The 20,000-nt window shown below is 47.5% G+C and overlaps 1 protein-coding gene across 1 annotated transcript in view; it reads right to left on the reverse strand.

Annotated features, from left to right (window-relative positions):
* Positions 1-20,000, reverse strand: part of csmd2 (CUB and Sushi multiple domains 2) — a 244,295-nt gene that overhangs the window by 38,797 nt on the left and 185,498 nt on the right. The window contains exons 45-51 of the mRNA XM_030347780.1: positions 18,336-18,481; positions 18,153-18,233; positions 16,987-17,100; positions 9,805-9,997; positions 7,842-7,987; positions 2,039-2,227; positions 578-763 (exon numbers count right to left, since the gene is read on the reverse strand). Of these exons, the coding sequence (XP_030203640.1) occupies positions 578-763; positions 2,039-2,227; positions 7,842-7,987; positions 9,805-9,997; positions 16,987-17,100; positions 18,153-18,233; positions 18,336-18,481 (1,055 nt within the window). The remainder of the gene's footprint in view (positions 1-577; positions 764-2,038; positions 2,228-7,841; positions 7,988-9,804; positions 9,998-16,986; positions 17,101-18,152; positions 18,234-18,335; positions 18,482-20,000) is intronic.

Raw genomic sequence — 20,000 nt, forward strand, 5'->3', positions numbered from 1 at the left:
TGGGAGTAGACTGTTTATATAATCCATAATTTACATAATGTCTATGCATGTTTCAATCGATCATGTGACTATGCATGGGTTTACTGTGATGATTTATTTATGGGATGCGCCATCTTAAAAGCATTTATATTATGATCGCTGTATATATGCTCTATATACTCTGGAATATGGTCTGGGATACCTATTTTGGGAATAAAGTATATGCACGTCTGTATTTACACGTCTATGAAAAGCTTAATTAGCTGTGGACTAATTCCTACACATCATTTTCTACCTATCATTCATTCTGTACAAATGCCCTGCTCCAACTGAATTACTTTTGCATTCAGCTGGGAAACATTGCCTCGATATCAATGGAAGTATCTCCACGGCAACGAACGCAATGCGTCAGACGGCGCTGACCAAACAAAATAAATCGCTAACGCTCGATGGCGCTAGCTTAAAGTCACCACTTCCCCTCGTCATTATACATTGGTTCCAATGTTAAAAAATAAAGTTTTGGCAACTCTCCCCACGGAGCACAGCAGAGAGTGGACCTAGCACTGATGAAGTTTCAGCAGGGGTGAGGAAGACTTACGCATGCATCTGGGCGGGGCCTCGATGGCGCTCCACCGCCCGGACTCCTGGCAGACCACCGAGGTGGTGATGGGCCCCTGGAGCCTGAACCCGGGGTTGCACTGGTACTGGGCCCTGGCTCCCAGGGTGAAGTCCTGGCCCAAGATGCTACCGTTGACCGGTGGCACCGGCATCCCGCAGGACAGCACTGGGGGGAAGGCAGCGAGTGAGAGAGTAAATGCACCTTTTTTTTGTTTATTGTTGTTTGAAATACACCTGAGATGTTTCGGTGGTTTGTTGCTCCGACCGTTTGATGCCAAATTGAAAACATCTGCGTCGCGGAAAAATGTGTTTGTTTTTCCAGGAAGGGAGCCCATACTAATAAACCAGCGTTGTACCCAGAGTTCACCCCCCACCAGTCCCAGTATAGAGTCACACCTGCTGTTTGAATACACTAGACAGTTCTGCACAGAAAATCGGCTTCGTTCCGATACGCCCGATGGTAAATAGTGGACTCCAGAGCCAGCGCGAGTATTTTATGCGGGAGAGCTGCACCTGCTGCTGTTTTGACCAGACTGTGAGTGGATGCCCGACCGACTCACCGTCCATCGTGAATAGCAAATACTAGAGTCCCCATGCAAGATGGAGGCTGTTTTTTTCAGGTATTGTCCGGTATGGTGGATGGTTTACACACAAGGATGATACATGTCAACTTGGTTTACAGCATGTACCCATCTTTTTATCTTCAGATTATCTTCTTTTAATTTATTATATATATATTTGTATGGTTGTTTGATGCCTTTATGGACCAGAAAATATAGAGAGACAGGAAAGTGGCTTGAAAGAGAGAGGCAATGACATGTATCTGCAAGTCGTAAAATAACCTTTGAGTTTGTACAAGGCACATTGGCTGCGTGGTTAACACACACGTGGTTAGCTCATTAGCATCGGGCCACCAAGTCTACCCCCGAAGATTACCTCCAAGGTTTTTACTCGAAATAGACTTTGCATCTTATGGAAATCACTACAAATGATCAAATCAGCGGGTGAGCCCCAGTAAACATAGTAGACGCAAAATGCGAGGCTGTTGTCATCCCTCATGGGTGCATCATAATAATCGTACACCGCTGTGATCTTTATAATGCCAGAACAATGTACTGAAACAGATTGTCGGAGCGGTTGGCATAGAAAACAAAAGCGTCAGCTGCAAGAGTCCTTTATTCCCCCCCCATTCCCTTCCCCCCCCTGTGCAGTCAGCAGTGTGCGACACAACTCTCAACCGTCAACTTTATTAAGACGAGATTAGGGAGACATATTCGCAGCTTCCGCAAATATGTGTGCAGTCGACCGCACTAAAGGTCAACACAGGGTCTATCCACCGTGCGAGGGGGTGGCAGCTCACGGAGCAGCGCTTCTCCCCCTACAACCGCTTACTCTCCTGCTCCCGCTCTGACCCCTGTCCGGCCCCGCCCTCCCGGTTTACCTTGGCAGAGCGGCACCGGGGCGTTCCACTGGTAGATGCCCTGCTGGTTGCGGGTGCAGGTTGCGCTGCTCTGGCCCACCAGACGGAAGCCCTGGTCGCAGCTGAAGCGCAGAGTGCTGCCCAGCTTGGTGCCGGTCAGGCTGTGCACCGTGCCATTGAAGGGGTTTCTGGGAGGGCTGCAGTACGCCGCTGTGGTGGAAAAATAACATGCTTTGTCGATGGTGATATGGTGATGGCGATCAAAGAGGTGGATAAAAACACATTTCTGTTCAAACTTTGAATATGGAAGGAGGATTCTGTCACTGTGTTCGAGGTATGATATTATAGAGGAAACTGCCGGTCTTCCTGTCTTGGGTGGCAAGACAGAAAAGAGCCAACATTAATTAAAGTCTCCTTGCCCAGATCTTATTTTAATTAGCAAAGATGACCGTGAGATCAATATGAGTAAAGGTCAAAGAAAATTGAAAGGAAAGAGGGAATTGAATGAGATATGAATGTCCTGCAAATGTACCTTGAATTCACCAGCATTAAAGAACAGAACACCACATTCTTTAGGACTACTAAAAACGATGCCATTCTTGTGATATGCTCAGGGCCGGTATGACATTAAGAGCAGCAGGGTGTGTGTATGTGTGTGTCTTCGTGTGTGTGTCTTCGTGTGTGTGTGTGTGTGTGTGTGTGTGTGTGTGTGTGTGTGTGTGTGTGTGTGTGGTTTGTGTGTGTCTGAGGGGGTGTATAATAGGATGCTTGGAGGACAAGGACGTGTTAAAGCATGCCATCCATTACACTTAATCTCTAGGACCACATTACATCTCTATAAAAATGCAAATTATGCCCAAAACCACCCACATCCTCAAAATGAAAACCTAACTACGGTTGGGTCGGGCATGCAAGCGCCAAGCACAGACAACAACTAAATGTATCAGCCATCAATGTTGACACCTGAATAAAACATAGCCAGCCTTTTTTCTACTTATAGTTTGACATAACACAAAAAATGAAAAACCCTCTGTTTGGACCAATTTTGGTACTGTTGAGGGAAACATTGGGTAAACCTATCATTGGCTGTAGAACAATTCCTTCAAAGGGGGTCGGACTGCATCAGTTCATCACCTTGGCAATCCCACAAAGGAATCCTGAACAGACACGGTGCCTTGACCCTTTATCAAACCATCTGTTGTCTTGACTTTACGGCCTTGACGTTCACTAGAATAAGACTTAGTCCGAGGCTAGCTTCAAAACAACAGGATGTTCATAGCCTTGCTGTTGTGTTGTGGAACACCTCCATCCTGAACGGTGGTGGTGGAGTTTGTCTGGCACACTCTTCCTCCGTCAGTCAGTGTAAATGACATCCGTGGAGGCACCCCAGCGCGCTCCTTCACTTCTCCCCCTTGTTCTCCCCCTCTCTTCCCCGCTCTGTCTCTCCATCTGTCTGCTTCTGTCTGTGGAAGGTACAGCCCGTCCCTTCTGCAATCAGGCCCTTCTGACGCAGGGGGAGAAGCAGATTCTTGTGTCACCAGGCAAATGGATTGAAATGGAGAAATAGACAGGAAAATGGGGACGAAGGGAGGGGGAGGGGGATCTTGGTGTGCGTGTGTGTGTGTGTCTGTGTGTGTGTGACTATGTGTGTGCATGTGTGGGGGGCATGTGGGTTGTGTGTGGCTGCAATGGAGTGAGGGAGAGACAGAGACAGAGAGAGACAGAGACAGAGAGAGAGAGAGATTAAGAGATGAAAAACTGGAGCGGGATAGCCAGACTGACAGACAGACAGCCAAGAGGGACAGACAGACTGGTGGAGGAGAGAATCTTCAACAGGTCTTTGGGGAGGACGGGCTGAACGCACATCTAAATGAGGCGAGTGAGTGACGTGGAATGAAAAAAAGAAAAAGAGAGAGAGAGAGAGAGAGAGAGAGAGAGAGAGGAGAGAGAGAGAGGAAATGGCGAGTCTGAGATGGGGAAAGATAATGAGTATAGGGGGGGGGGGGGGGGGGGGGGGGGGGGGGGGGGGGGGGGGGGGGGGGGTGGGGCAGAAAGAGACTGCAGGGATCGAGGGAAGGCTCACTAAAGCAGTTGATGGAAGACAGTTCAATAGTTTCAGCGAGAGTGAGAGAGAGAGAGACAGAGAAAGAGAGAAGAGAGAGAGAGGAGGAGGTGGGTGGGTGGAGGAGGGGGGTGGTGGATTGATAGAGAACACAGCTGTAGATGTAGGATCTCCCGCACCATCTGTTATCCCACTTCGAACCAATCCACACGTAGCCTGACATCGGGCAGACCAATTCGCAAAAGCGTGTTAGTCTTGAACTTCTCAGTTCACTTTTGATTTCCAAGGGGCATTATCAAGAGCTACAATTGGATCGTCCTACAACCAATCAGAGCAACAAAACATCTGACAAGGTGCTGAGCAAAACTTTAAAAAACCCTATCGGAACTACAGGGAACACACCTTTCTTACAAACAAAAGCTTGAAGTGCAATCGATATATACCCTTTAGTGAGTTTAAAACTGTCGCGAAAGCCAATTCAACTTACTGTTCCACAACAGCGGGAGCCATTTTTGTAGTTTTTACGAAAATGCCTTTTTTTGTACACTCATCGCATTGAACCTGCCCCCTATTAGATAAACGGTTCTGAATGGTCCCATCCAGGGTCAGGTCTGCTGGAAATCCATCTGAACGGGAGTGGGGCTAGACCATCTGCCAGAGCAAATAAAACATGAGCTCGCAGATTCGTCTAGGTCCCAGGCTAATCCATCCCTGCCGTCTGCTTCCAACTCCACCTTGGCCCCGGCGACGTGTGAGCTGTTGAGATGTCTCTTCCGTCCATCTGTCGCTTAGTGTGGTGAGACATGAGCCATCAGGGCATGAATAGAAAAATGATGGAGGCAGAGGAATCTAAAGGATGGCGATGACAATGATGTAGGTAAGCAAGTGGTTGGTGTGGATGTTGGGGTCGGTACTGGTAGTTGGTGGTGGTGGTGTTGATGGGGGTAGTGGGGATGATGATGATGATGATGTGGTGGTGATGATGGTGGTGGGCGGTGGTTGGTAGTGATGATGGCGGTGGTGAGGATGGAGGTGGGTGTTGGTATGTAGTGATGATGGAGGTAGTGAGGATGGAGGTGGTGGTAGTTGGTAGTGATGATGTGGTGGTGATGATGGAGGTGGTGGTAGTTGGTAGTGATGATGTGGTGGTGATGATGGAGGTGGTAGTTGGTAGTGATGATGTGGTGTGATGATGGAGGTGGTGGTAGTTGGTAGTGATGATGTGGTAGTGATGATGGAGGTGGTGGTAGTTGGTAGTGATGATGGAGGTGGTGGTAGTTGGTAGTGATGATGTGGTAGTGATGATGGAGTGTGGTAGTTGGTAGTGATGATGTGGTAGTGATGATGGAGGTGGTGGTAGTTGGTAGTGATGATGTGGTGGTGATGATGGAGGTGGTGGTAGTTGGTAGTGATGATGGAGGTGGTGATGATGGAGGTGGTGTAGTTGTAGTGATGATGAGGTGGTGGTAGTTGGTAGTGATGATGGAGGTGGTGGTAGTTGGTAGTGATGATGTGGTGGTGATGATGGAGGTGGTGGTAGTTGGTAGTGATGATGGAGGTGGTGGTAGTTGGTAGGGTGATGGAGGTGGTGATGATGGAGGTGGTGGTAGTTGGTAGTGATGATGGAGGTGGTGGTAGTTGGTAGTGATGATGGAGGTGGTGGTAGTTGGTAGTGATGATGTGTGGTGATGATGGAGGTGGTGGTAGGTAGTGATGATGGAGGTGGTGGTAGTTGGTAGGGATGATGGAGGTGGTGATGATGGAGGTGGTGGTAGTTGGTAGTGATGATGGAGGTGGTGGTAGTTGGTAGTGATGATGGAGGTGGTGGTAGTTGGTAGTGATGATGTGGTAGTGATGATGGAGGTGGTGGTAGTTGGTAGTGATGATGGAGGTGGTGATGATGGAGGTGGTGGTAGTTGGTAGTGATGATGGAGGTGGTGGTAGTTGGTAGTGATGGGAGGTGGTGGTAGTTGGTAGTGATGATGTGGTGGTGATGATGGAGGTGTGGTAGTTGGTAGTGATGATGGAGGTGGTGATGATGGAGGTGGTGGTAGTTGGTAGTGATGATGGAGGTGGTGGTAGTTGGTAGTGATGATGTAGAGGTGATGATGGAGGTGGTGGTAGTTGGTAGTGATGATGTGGTAGTGATGATGGAGGTGGTGGTAGTTGTAGTGATGATGTGGTGGTGATGATGGAGGTGGTGGTAGTTGGTAGTGATGATGGAGGTGGTGATGATGGAGGTGGTGGTAGTTGGTAGTGATGATGGAGGTGGTGGTAGTTGGTAGTGATGATGGAGGTGGTGGTAGTTGGTAGATGATGTGGTGGTGATGATGGAGGTGGTGGTAGTTGGTAGTGATGATGGAGGTGGTGGTAGTTGGTAGGGATGATGGAGGTGGTGATGATGGGGTGGTAGTTGGTAGTGATGATGGAGGTGGTGGTAGTTGGTAGTGATGATGTGGTGGTGATGATGGAGGTGGTGGTAGTTGGTAGTGATGATGTGGTGGTGATGATGGAGGTGGTGGTAGTTGGTAGTGATGATGTGGTGGTGATGATGGAGGTGGTGGTAGTTGGTAGTGATGATGGAGGTGGTGGTAGTTGGTAGTGATGATGGAGGTGGTGGTAGTTGGTAGTGATGATGTGGTGGTGATGATGGAGGTGGTGGTAGTTGGTAGTGATGATGGAGGTGGGATGATGGAGGTGGTGGTAGTTGGTAGTGATGATGTGGTGGTGATGATGGAGGTGGTGGTAGTTGGTAGTGATGATGTGGTGGTGATGATGGAGGTGGTGGTAGTTGGTAGTGATGATGTGGTGGTGATGATGGAGGTGGTGGTAGTTGGTAGTGATGATGGAGGTGGTGGTAGTTGGTTGATGATGGAGGTGGTGGTAGTTGGTAGTGATGATGTGGTGGTGATGAGGTGGTGGTAGTTGGTAGTGATGGAGGTGGTGATGATGGAGGTGGTGGTAGTTGGTAGTGATGATGGAGGTGGTGGTAGTTGGTAGTGATGATGGAGGTGGTGGTAGTTGGTAGTGATGATGTGGTGGTGATGATGGAGGGGGGTGGTAGTTGGTAGTGATGATGGAGGTGGTGGTAGTTGGTAGTGATGATGGAGGTGGTGGTAGTTGGTAGTGATGATGGAGGTGGTGGTAGTTGGTAGTGATGATGTAGTGGTGATGATGGAGGTGGTGGTAGTTGGTAGTGATGACAGAGAGTGTAGAGATGGTGCTGTTAGGGGAAGACTAGGCCTCAAAAACATCCAGCTGTGGAGAAAAACTGAAGGGGGGCCGGGCTTCTTGGTAAAAGGTGGGCGTATGAGGGGGTAGGCGGCTGGGGACGGCATTAGCCGCGAGGCAGACAGCGGTGCTGATGAAGAACAGACGGAGCCTTGTTGTGGATACTTAATTTGGAACCAGATATTCAGCGGCGGAGCGCACCGCGACCCATCCTTCACAGGGCCGGGACAAAGCAGAAGGAAACAAACCGTGGAAAAACAGGCGCCTCGACGTTACCCTGGCAACAGACAACAGGGAATCGAGGGCTAGAGCCAGGTGCCTTCCCCTTCGTTTAGCTCTGTAAACAGCAGGCCCTAAATTATGATCCTCGCCTCGGGGAACTCCATGTTGACGTGACAAACAATCCTCTGATGAGACTACCCGTTGGCAACAACATCTTGATATTTTTTTTTCCCAACGGTGTGTGTTTTTGATTTCATTGCGGCTATGTGTGCAACGTTGCTGATGTTGACTGAGGTAGGAACGTCCTACCTGAGTATCGTATGCGGAAGCCCTTGTGGCTGGTGGTGTGGTCGAAGGACCAGTGCAGGTACACCTTGTTGCCCGAGCTCGTGATGCTCAGTGGGCTGGAGTAGTTGCCGGTCAGGGTGATCAGGAGGTTGCTCTGTCGGGACGGCCTGGATGTGGAGAAGAGAGAGAGAGAGAGAGAGAGAGAGAGAGAGAGAAGAGAGGAGAGAGAGAGAGAGAGAGAGATGAGAGAGAGAGAGAGAGAGAGCTGAGACGGAGAGAGAGAGAGAGAGGAGATAGAGAGAGATGAATCAAGAGATTGAGAAAGAGACAGAAGAAAAAGAAAGAGTAAGAGCAAAAGAGAGATTGGGAGATGAATAAAGTGAGAGATGAGAGAGCGAGACAGAGTAAAGTCAGAGAGAGAGAGGAGAGCGATAGGGAGAGAGAGGATTTGTTTTAGCAATTTATTCCACAAGAAGGTCATCAGATTGTGTAACTCCTTGGTACACACACACCCCGCAAATTCCACCTCTGAAAGAACGGCCGTTAATCGATCACATTGGAGGACAACAAAATTTTTGCTCGACTCATGACTCGGGGGGGAAAAAAAAATGACTCAACGAGTCTTTCCTCACAGAGAAACCTCTGGCCCCCCGCGCCCCAGCTCATTACGGGACAGGCTGGCAATCAGTGAACACTTCTGCCGAAGGCCGGCCATTCTCTCACTCAGTACGATTGGGAGCGGACCGGGTCTCTCACAGTGCCCTTTAACGACATGCTCATTTGCGACAACGAGGGCGGAGCTGCCGTCGCCATGGGGATGAGACTTTCTTCTGCATACTGCAGTAGAGCTGCGACTGTCTCTCGTTGAATCGCTTTTAGATGTCTGTCTGTCTGTCTGTCTGTCTGTCTGTCTGTCTCTGTGTCTGTGTGTGTGTGTGTGTGTGTGTGTTTTTGCCGACCAGCATGATTCATAAGGTTATTCTGTTGGGCGAAAGTCTTTGGAAAAGTAACGGCCGCCATTTTGAAAACGTGCCAAGGACGAACGTGGGCACTCAATAGTGAGTTTGCCCGGGTTCCCTGTTAATGTGCAGTCCTGAGGGGGGGGGGGAAGAAGCAGGAAAGCTGTAGCTACGCGGACGGGATCCATAAAACATCCACACGCCTCATTATCATGAGCGACCGCTCACTGATCCGCCACAACGCTGTCTCCATTTTATGTGTATTAAAAAAAAATACATAAAAGACAAGGTGAGAACCATCACATGTACCCGCACTATATATATTTTTTTACCTTCCCGTAACGCCGGGTCTATTCAAGCTCGTATTACGACGGCGGATGGGTGCTGACCTTCTGTGCTGACTTCAGGTTGGATTGAAATCTCATTTGAAATGAGGTCGTGCTTTGCTCTGACCCCGCGCTGGAAGTGTCCGTAGCGGCCGATCGGTGGCTCCTCTCGTACACAGGGGTTCTGTTGATTACCTCCTACATCATGTAAAAGGCTTTTCCGGCTCTCTCTCGCACCCCCTCTCTCTCTCTCTCCAACCCCAAGACCCAACTCCTTCAACAAATGGGCCGTTTTTTTGCGAGGAACCAATTCTGGTTCCGTCTTTTTAAGGTTTTCTTTTATTTTTTATATTGGCTACAGATTTATGTGGTCCTTGTCCTTGCTTTTAATATTGTGACGTCACAACCGACTGATTAACCCACGGCAATAACTGGTTCGGAGCGTTCTGAGTTACATTCGTTCTACGTTTATCATGCAGTCTTCCATAAAAAACGGTAATCGTAAAAAAAAAAGTGGGCGAGCTTCGGGGGTTTTCATACATGCTACCGTAATACATAAAAAAAAAAAAAAAAAAAAAAAGGTTTCAAATATTGAATTCCTTTCGAAAAAAATACATCAAACACAATTTCTTATCCTGTGATACGCGTTTTATTATAATTTTTTTTCACCATTTAGATTTCCATAGGACAAAAATGTGCTCACCATCAAAGATCTCAAGCTCGTCGAACTGCCGGCTGGTCATGAAGTGCTCTATGGTGAAGGTGATGTTGTAGCCCGGCTCCACCTTCACCACCCAGGAGCACGACTCAAAGTGGGGGAAGCCGTTGCCGGGGGAATGGCTCATGATGACCCCCGTGGAGGCCGTCAGCACCTCGTTCATGGGACACGTCACTGTGGGCGAGAGAGAGAGAGAGAGAGAGAGAGAGAGAGAGGAGAGAGAGAGTCGGAGTGAGAGAGATGAACGGAATGAGAACAGCAGGAAGGGAGAGGAATGATACAAAGAGAGATGGAGACAGGCAGAGCCAGAGAAACAGTCAAACAACCGGAGACAGAGAGAGAATGAAAGACCGGGCGAGGGAGACCGACAGAGAGACAAAGTGAGTGAGTGAAAGCGAGAGATTGAGTTATAAAGAGAGAAGATCAACGGTGAAATTAATCCAAACTCATTCAAATGAAAGGCGAAGCGAATGGCAGGATTGTTTATTGTTCCTGAGGTATTTTTTTTTTGTAATTGCTGATAACTAGAAATGGATGTTCATTCTCCTCGGCGGACATAAATCGCAGAGGAGACACAAATTGGATTGGATTGAGTCTTCCAGTGGTTGGAAGGCACACTTTAAGGTAATTGTCAGTTGAGACTCTCGCCGCTGTCCCGGGAAAACAAGGACTGACGGAGCACAAAAAATGGCCACTCCTAAGAAAACGAGTTGATGCTATCACTGACATTCCATGAGATGAGTGTATTCTATCTCGCTCTTCCTTTTTCCCCATCCCCCCACCCTGACCCCTTTCAGAATTAATCACATAAATGTGCTTTGCGATACACAAACTTGTGTGTAGCACAGGAAAACCAAACGAAAGGGCCACGTTCCAAGCACGCACACATCTCTCGTTCGCTTGGGTTTTTCGGCGCCCTTGTGGGAAACATCAACGACATGCTGCGACCTTCTGCTAGCAAGAAGCTAAGCTTATGTCGTAGCGGCCTGAGGTCGGCCTGGAAAGATACCCGGTCAGCATGAATACAAATAAAAAAACGGAAAATAAATAACAGTAAGCAAAACCCCAAAAACGATAAAATAAAATATCAATAATAATTTATTAGCCTGTAGCCGTATTTATATATTTATTGGACGCCTTCAGTCAGAATTTCTCCGACTTTCCAGACAGCCTTGGAGTTGCCAACTCTATGAATCGACGTAGGCATAGACAGGCTGTGAGGACGTGCTGGAAAGGAGCCACAAATGAAGGAAATCCCATGCCTTCAAAGTTAAATCAAGTTCAGCTCAGGAGTTAAGCCATAGCAAACTGTCTACCTTAATAACAACGGAAGCCATCGATTTGGAAACACCTGCCGTCAACAGCCCTCAAATCTATGAACATTGCATACAAAAAGTGTACAAAGCATAAGAGTATGCTGACGTAAAGGGATTAAGACCTAGGACAGCAAGCAATAGAGCATGAACAAGTGCTGCTCAGCAGCGTGTGTGTATGTGTGTGTATGTGCCGGTGTGTCTGTGTCTTTGCCTTAAGAAAACGCTTGAATAGGCCTTGACAGGTGTTTGGATAAACAACCTTCACCATTTTCATGCTACTATCGTCCATAAAGAGTGCTGTTCATGCCTGCATGTGGGTGGTAGTTTGTATTTATTGCTACGACTTTGTATGTGTGTGTTTGCTTGAGTGTGTGAGCGCAGGCATGCATCGATGGCTGTGTGAGTTTTGTGTCTTTATATTAATGGTATGTATTTGTGTGTGTCCCTGTGTGTGCAAGTCCATTAACCTGAACAAATGTTTGATTGCGTGGATGTCTCTCTTGGTTTGCCTTGCCATCCTTCTAAATGGTGTGTTCGGGTAAAAACGCTTTAAATCTCTACAAATTCAAGCAGGCGACATTGGTCACATTCATAAAAAGCCTTTGTTTTAACTTAGCTTAGCGTGTCACACTCGATATAGTTCACTGCCATGGGCTGTTGCATATATGTAGAAGCCGAAAAACAAGCTGTCAATTACAGGTAGGTAGACTGAATGCATTTATTTATTTATTATTCATTGGGTACCTTTTTGATGTTTCGTTGCCATAATTCTAAAGTATTATTAGCCAGTTAAAAGGGCTGCTAATCTAACGCTATTTGGGAATAATTAGGATCATTATTAGGCACGTTGCAATCGATCACGTTCAACTGTTTAGGTAGACCAGATGCCCATACATAAGATATCATGTTTTTTAGCTGCACCTAACAGAATACACGTTTGCACAACAAGTGCAAATCATTAACACATTAAGCTCCTGATTTACAGGAACACTCTTGTATTAAACACAATTAGGTACAAATTTGTTTAGTGCGTGACAAGATGTGCATAAGAACAGATGATACTTTCTTAAATATCACTGGGGGATAGATATATGTATATTTTTAAAAATGGTAATGCAATCTTCACCTGTAACTGCAATAGGACCATACTTGAAAACACGAGTACAATCCTGAAGCTAACCCACGGCAAGTTTCTGAAGTCGTCACCAACCAGTTTGTAAACGTTCCACTCACCTGTGAACATTTATTTTCATGCTGAGATACAGGTGGTTTGTGTGGATGTGTGGATCGCTGTCTGGTCAGTGGTTGATTCATCACAGAAAAAATGCTTTTTATCTTATAGTGTTTGAATTTCAACTAAAACAAGGGCGTTCACTTACACTCTAATAGCACCATTCACCTAAATACGGAAGTTCTGCCTCAATAGGCTTACGTCTGTCCCTGATCGCTGCCCAAAGTTGCATTCATGTGTCTGGGTTGGGGCTAGAAAGGTCAGGGGAGTTAGGAGGAGAGATGGATGTTTGCTTTGACCTTTCAGATAGCCCATGGCTTCTCTTCCATGGCTGTTTCACACCCTGGCTAACAGCTGGCGAGATGAGCTTATAGCAGCTTTGGTCAGTCGCTCGCCGCTTATTAAGTGAATCCGCCATGAGACGAGACATTACCCTTTGTGCCGTAAACAACAGTGGGATCATAGGGGAGGAAATGTCTGGAAAAGATCCTCAAGGGGAAAAGGGAAAACTCTCTGAAAATGAGGTTTTGAAGTTTTAAAATGGCTGTTTGTAACACTGTTTTCTTGAATAATATTTGGGGTTTAATTCTCTACAGAAAGAAGTCAGAGAATTGTAAATATGGTATATAGAAAATGGTAACTTCTTAATAAATATTTTCTGACTGTGCACCTCCGGAAATGTCTGACACATGTTTGGACAGACAACCCCATTCGTGTGCCCAAACAGATAGACCGAGTGAGGGTTGCTTTTAGAAAGCTAAATATACTCCTTGTTTGAGGGTGTTAATGGGTAAGTGAGTGTTGGCACGCGTGCACTGGGCCAGTTCCAGAATGACACACACACACACACTCACACAGACACACACATGCACACATAGTTAAAAGTGACATTAGGGAGGGGAAGTAACCATCTGATGGAGAGGGTAGGGGGGGGGGTTGCAGGGAGAATGTGAAAGGATGTGAGGGGCTTTTAGTGAGTGATTGAGTGTGTGTGTGTGTGGGGTAACTTTGGAGGTCTGCCTTCCGTTTCTCCCCACAGGTTCATGCATCGCTCTGTGAAGTATATAGCTGCAAAACTGAAATGCTCCTAATATCCCCTCCAAACAGAAACACACACACACACACACACACACACACACACACACACACAGAGAAACACACACACACACACACACACACACACACACACACACACACACACACACACACACACACACACACACACACACACACACACACACACACACACACACACACACAGGCAATACATTGTGTTTGCGGGATCGAGTGCATTATTTTCGATAAGTGAGTGTGCGCATCCGTTCGTTGTTTACGTGCGTGTGTGTGTGTGTTTGAGTGTGTGTGTGCGTGTGCGTGTGTTTGGCTGCGGGACACGTAGGGGGGGGAGTGTACTTGTCAGAGCGGGGAGGGTGATTTGATAGGTGCAGCTGCAGCCTGCATGTCCCCTGCATTACAATGAGCTTCCCCGCCACGTCGCTGCCCTTCTGACGAAGCCTTTCTCTCCCCTCTCTCTCTTTGGCTCAGTCGTTCTCTCCCTCACTCCTTCTCTTAGAACCCGTCACCATCTCTTTCTCTCTCTCTCTCTTTCACTGTGCGCCCGTCCATCTCGCTCGCTCCCTTGTTAGCTCTTGAGCTGCTTCCCGCCACACGCCGTTTCCTTTCTCCTCCTTTGCTAGTCTGCTTCCTGTCTTGACACGACGACCCCCCCCCCCCCCCAACACACACACACACGCACACGCACACACACACACACACACACACATGAAAACACAGACACTCCCTAGCGTAGCTATCCGAAGTCCACGTTCTCTTCTTCTGTTTGTCCCCTGTCCTTCTTTTGTACCCCCTGCCTATCCCTCATCTCTTTTTAACTAGACTAGTGAGCTGGATAAGGTTTACGCTGTGGATCTCTCTACATAGTCTTCGTTATGTTAATCTGAAGACCTTACCCCATCCACACACACACACAAATGTTTGTGCGCACACACACAAATGTTTGTACACACACACCCTTCCAATGAACCAACTCACCAGAGGATCTAGACTGAGTGATGGAATGGGAACGAGAAAGAGAGAGACAAAAGAAGAGGGGGAGAGAGAGAGACAGAGTGAGAGAGAGAGAGAGAGAGAGAGAGAGAGAGAGAGAGAGAGAGAGAGAGAGAGAGAGAGAGAGAGAGAGAGAGAGAGAGAGAGAGAGAGAGAGAGAGAGGTTGAGAGAGAGAGAGGAAAATAGGAGGATGGAGAGAAAGGAGGGTGAGATTAAGGGATTTGGAAAGAACCTCACCAGCCATGCTATGAAGGGTCTTCCAGGGGGGCGAGAGGAAGGCTAAAGATTGACCTGGGCTGCTGCACGCAATTAGGGTGGAGATGAGTTACGAGGCGCGGGCAAGGGGAGGAGGCCCTGGCGTGACGGGGGAAAGAACCCGATGGTGAAGGGAGAGTTTAGACACCATGAGTAAAGTCTCTCTCACTCTCTCCCTCTCTCTCTCTCTCTGATGTCTTCTGCTTCTGTTGGGACTTCTAGCTCTACTTCCACACTGCCATAACATCCCCCCCCCCCCATCACAGAAACACACGCACACAAATGCTGTATCTCCTTAATCGCCACAGCTCCTCTAACCCGACCTCGCCCCTTCTCTGCCCGATTCCCCACACCACCACCACCACACACGGGGGTAATTTGCATATCCTTCCTATTTCAGAGGGCCTAAATTACTTTCATTCATCAAATGGGTTTTTTCTTCGTCTTTCCTTGTACATTCACGGCACACCACTCCAGAGAACACTCCAGGCGAGTACAGAGGGCAAGAAATGTAGAGATGGAGATAAATAGTAGCTCTTAGACCCCGTCGATGCAAACAGAGACAAGGATTGATATCAAATATAGAGGGAGGTGGGAGACGGAATGAGAAGGAAGATATAAAGAAAGACTGATAGACAAAGGGCAATGATAGACGGCTAGGGAGCTAGGAATAGTAAAAACAACGAGAACAAATAGATACATCAAAAATAAAGAAAGTAAGGAGGATAAAGACAGAAAGAGGAAGATAGGTGGAAAAGCACAAGCAATGAAAGAATAAACAAAAAAGAAAGAATGAAAGTAAAAGGAAAAAAGAATGAAAGATCAAATAATGTGTGGGTGTGTGTGGTTGTGCGTGCGTGTCTGTGTCTGTCTGTCTGTCTGTCTGTGTGTGTGTGTGTCTGTGTGTGTGTCTGTGTGTGTGTGTGTGTGTGTGTGTGTGTGTGTGTGTGTGTGTGTGTGTGTGTGTGTGTGTGTGTGCAGGCTCTGAAAAAATAATAAAAGCGCCACTCACACATCCCCTACTCCCCTCCGGGGGGACGGTGGCCCCATGGGATCAAAACATCATCTGCATGAAGGCACGCGGTGACACCAAACTGAGAGGCACTGGCAGCCGGGGCTGTCAGAAAGACAGCGCTCAGGCACCCCTGGGACAGGGTAGTGGCGGTGACGCCACCGTGGCGATACCTAAACATCCCCGCTCCGAGCAAATCCTCTCACCCGCTTCTAATGACATCGGTGGGAATTGTTCCCCACCACACAAAAAGTACAAATACGTAGGTCCGGGGTCACGTGAAGTACGTATGAATGCCCCACTTGGAATAAGAGGCAGCAACATTGTCAAGGATTAAAGGGATCCTTGAGAAAGACACCCAGAGCCTAACCTGCTCCTTAACGTCTTCATCACTAGGTCAATTTCTTTTTGCGCAAAAATATCATATTGAAAGTAAATAGAGTACTTGTCGAAAGATACAAGGAGGATTATATTTGTGCTTGGTGCTATAATAAAAATGAATCCTTTGAGATTTTTTTGTATGAGTGAAATAGTGAAGCTGGATGCCAATGGGTCAGAGTGAATAATTCAAATAAATAGCATACAAGCGGGGGACTAAAGAACCCACTCTTCAATTTTGACATTTGACACCCTACTCTCTCTATTGAATGTTCAGGGAGAATATAGATGACCAGATCGGGATAAAGACTGTGTGTTCTGATTGAAGGCAATTGAAGTCAGGTCTATTTTCTGTGAAACCCTCTCTTAGCTACCACACATTGATTGCAAACACAGTTTGCAGTTTGAAAATGGTGCCCAGACACTGGATTCTCAGTTTATTGTGGTTTTATGTGTTCTAACACAAATTTGATGACTAAAAATAACCATGGCAAGGCTAGGTTCTAACTACAAGAAGTTAAGGTGATAAGTTAACGTGCTAGATGGTTTTGGGCCTCTATCAGCGTGATATGATTTTCAGTTATCTTTTTTGTTAAGATAACATGACATGAAAGAGATAGCTATTGCTGTGCATAATGCACGTTTGAAGCTATGAAAGACATGAAAGTTATCTCACATGTTTTTGCCTTATGACCTCTTTGCATTTGGGGTCAGTGTGTGTTGCCCGGATACGGCTGCTCTCAGGAGATACAGCTTATAATGACCTGCATCTAAATTCCTGAGAAGTTGCTTTGCATCAAGCAACATCTGCTAAATGACACTGACAACAACACCCAAAATAAGGAATCTGTATTCCTACATGGCAAGCAAGACCCGTCGGCGGGACGCTCGGCCCTCGCTCACCGTCGCATGAAGGCGGGGGGCCCTGGAACTCGAGGTGGATGCCCAGGCGACAGGTCAGGATGGCGTTCCCGCTCAGCTTGTACCCCGGGAGACACCTGTAGCGCACAATGTCACCTGTGGGCCGAGAGGGGACACAAAAAGGGCTCGGGGTGAGGTGATTCCACATGCGTACAGACAATGGCTCTCTGGCGATGGGTTCCTGGGAGAGGAATCCGGAATCCCTTGTTTGTCTTGTGGAGAGGCAAAGTTAGAGCTGGCTGTGACAAAGATAGAAGGAATATACCAGGATTATGAATCCCTAGCAGGTACCCCTGTTGGAGGAAGCCTTATTCTGATACCACTTTTGTATTCTGTGTGACAAATCACTTGCAACTGAGCTATGGAAATAAACAGCGAGGGGGAATTAATTTCTGTGCTCATTTCTCCAGGAAAAGGAGAGCACCTGCCCCAGCATCAATTTTGGCTCACTGATAACATATTCACTGTTCATTTATATCGCTGCCCTGCAGCCTCCTGGGTAACGTAGTTTGGCTAGTCAGTAAAGGTTCACCTCTTGCCTGAGGGGATTTTGGGACTTAAAGTCAGTACACTCAGGTATGTGTGTGTGTGTGTGTGTGTGTGTGTGTGTGTGTGTGTGTGTGTGTGTGTGTGTGTGTGTGTGTGTGTGTGTGTGTGTGTGTGTGTGTGTGTGTCTGCATATTGAGAATGAACTAAGTTCCTCACTCTGTTTGGGAGACATTATTAATAAAAGTTGCTCAAGCTTGAAAATGAACTCGCAGTGGAACTCATTGCTTTCAAATGTTACACTTCCTTGACTCAGGGTTGAGGTACTGTGTGTGTGTGGGGGGAGGGGGGAGGGAAGAAAGAGAGGGAAGAGAACGAGAAAGAGAGAGAGCGAGAGATTGAGAGAGAGAGAGAGAGAGAGAGAGAGAGCGAGAGAGCGAGAGCGAGAGAGCGAGAGCGAGAGAGCGAGAGCGAGAGCGAGAGAGAGAGAGAGAGCGCCAAGGGAGAGAGAGTATTTTAAGGTTTACCTTTTTTTAACAATGGCTTTTATCTTTAAGGTGGGATTCTTCCTCAATATGAAAAAAATCCCCTAGTGTGTTTGAGTTTGCATGTGTTAGCGTGTGTTTGTGTGTGCGATGGCTTCAAGCATGGGTTGTACTCACCTATTTTAAATTCCTTGCTTGCCATCAAAATCTCAGCATTAGGAATAATGGGGGGAGGCAGGCAAAACTGGAGTCTGTAGGCTGTTGGAACAGAAACCAAATAAATACACGACAGTGAACAACGGTACGCCTAGTCGAACAAAGCCATTCTTTCAAAGGAAATTGTCAGAGTTCCCCACGCACCCTGGTAGCCGACGCGGAAGAGTCCGCCCTTTTCCGTGTTGCTGCGGAAACGGACCAGCACCTGGTTGGACGTGCTGCTGGGCGGTTCGTTGGGCTCGCCGTCGTTGAACACGCCAAGCTTCCTGGTGGTCTCCTGGGGGCCATCCCTGTAAGGGCAGTGGGGAGGGGGGGAGGGAGGGGGAGAGAGAGAGAGGGAGAGAGAGAGAGAGAGAGAGAGGGAGAGGGAGAGGGAGAGAGAGAGAGAGAGAGAGAGAGAGAGAGAGAGAGAGAGGGAGGGAGGGAGAGGGAGGGAGAGGGAGAGGGAGAGGGAGAGGGAGAGAGAGAGAGAGAGAGAGAGAGAGAGAGAGAGAGAGAGAGAGAGAGAGAGAGAGAGAGAGAGAGAGAGACACACACACTGAGTGAGCTGAGCAGAGCTGCTTCTGGAGGTAAAGTAGAGATCCACTACTGACAACGGAGGTGATAGAGAACATAGATATGTGTACAGAACAGTATGCGAGAGCTGATGCAAGTTCAAATTTTAACGAGACGCAAACACTGGGCAAAAACACATCAGCCAAACCGACATACGGCTGAAAGGAGACACCCGGATTGTATTTGGATAAATTCTGACATAAAAGTAGTAGAAAAACCCAACTTCCATAAACGAGAAGGCTGCACCGCTACCAACCGAATATAGCAGGACTGGCAGGCTTTGGGATGATGGGACCGGATGGTACCATCCAGAGGAAAGTGTCAGTGGAAACTGTGGCCCAGCCTTGGCAGTCCCAGAGTGTGGGCATGGCCGATTAAGCCAGTTCGCGGATTCCTGCTGCAGCCATTCAGCTTAAAAACCATCTGTCTTTGGCTGTCAGGCTGGGCATGGGAGATTACAAGCAGCTCTGGATACTGCTGGCTAGGGACCGGTGCCTAACAACACTCTGGCAAAACTGCCATTATGGGGCCCATTTCCTTGGCTCTGAAGTTCATGGATAGACACACACGCACACACATATATAGGAAACTGGGGAATATAATAGCCTCAGTTTTGGCTCTTTGGTAGCCTTGTTGGTAGAGATCAAGAAACAGTGTCGGCCACTGGTTAGAAAACAGCAACTAAATACATTTTTGGCTAACTGCTAGCCCTGTTTACTGCAACTAAAACACATGTGTAAAACTTAAGGCCCTGGAGCTAAATCAGGCCCTCAGGCTAGATTGTATCTTGCCAACCTTTGAGTTTTCAATAAATGTTGGGATGCAATCGATAATCTCATGATGTGTGGCACTACAAGTCCCACAAACCACTGCAAACATGTCTATTTATATTGGTGCTGTGGGCTTAATTGCGGCCCCAGCCTCGCCCTTACGCCCACATGAAAGCATACATTATATTCAACGACGCATACTAAGAAACCATGACCATTAACCGTTTCAGCAGCAGAATACACTTTGTATAAGGTTGGACCAACATGCTGTGGGGCATTAAGTCTGAGTTCTGGTTTTCCATTGGCAATGTTGTAACGACAAGCAGCAACTAGAGAGGCAGCCATGTGAATCGTCGCAAATTGCCATGCAATCAAAAAATCCTGAAGAAATCCACCTTGAGGTGCATTCGGGAGTTTCACGTTTGGCACCCCTAAACAAAAAAACAGTCAGGTCTGACTTGAAAAGCACGCAGGTAGAAGTACT

Source organism: Gadus morhua, chromosome 22 (assembly GCF_902167405.1).
Source record: "Gadus morhua chromosome 22, gadMor3.0, whole genome shotgun sequence".
In the NCBI taxonomy this organism is placed as follows: domain Eukaryota; kingdom Metazoa; phylum Chordata; class Actinopteri; order Gadiformes; family Gadidae; genus Gadus; species Gadus morhua.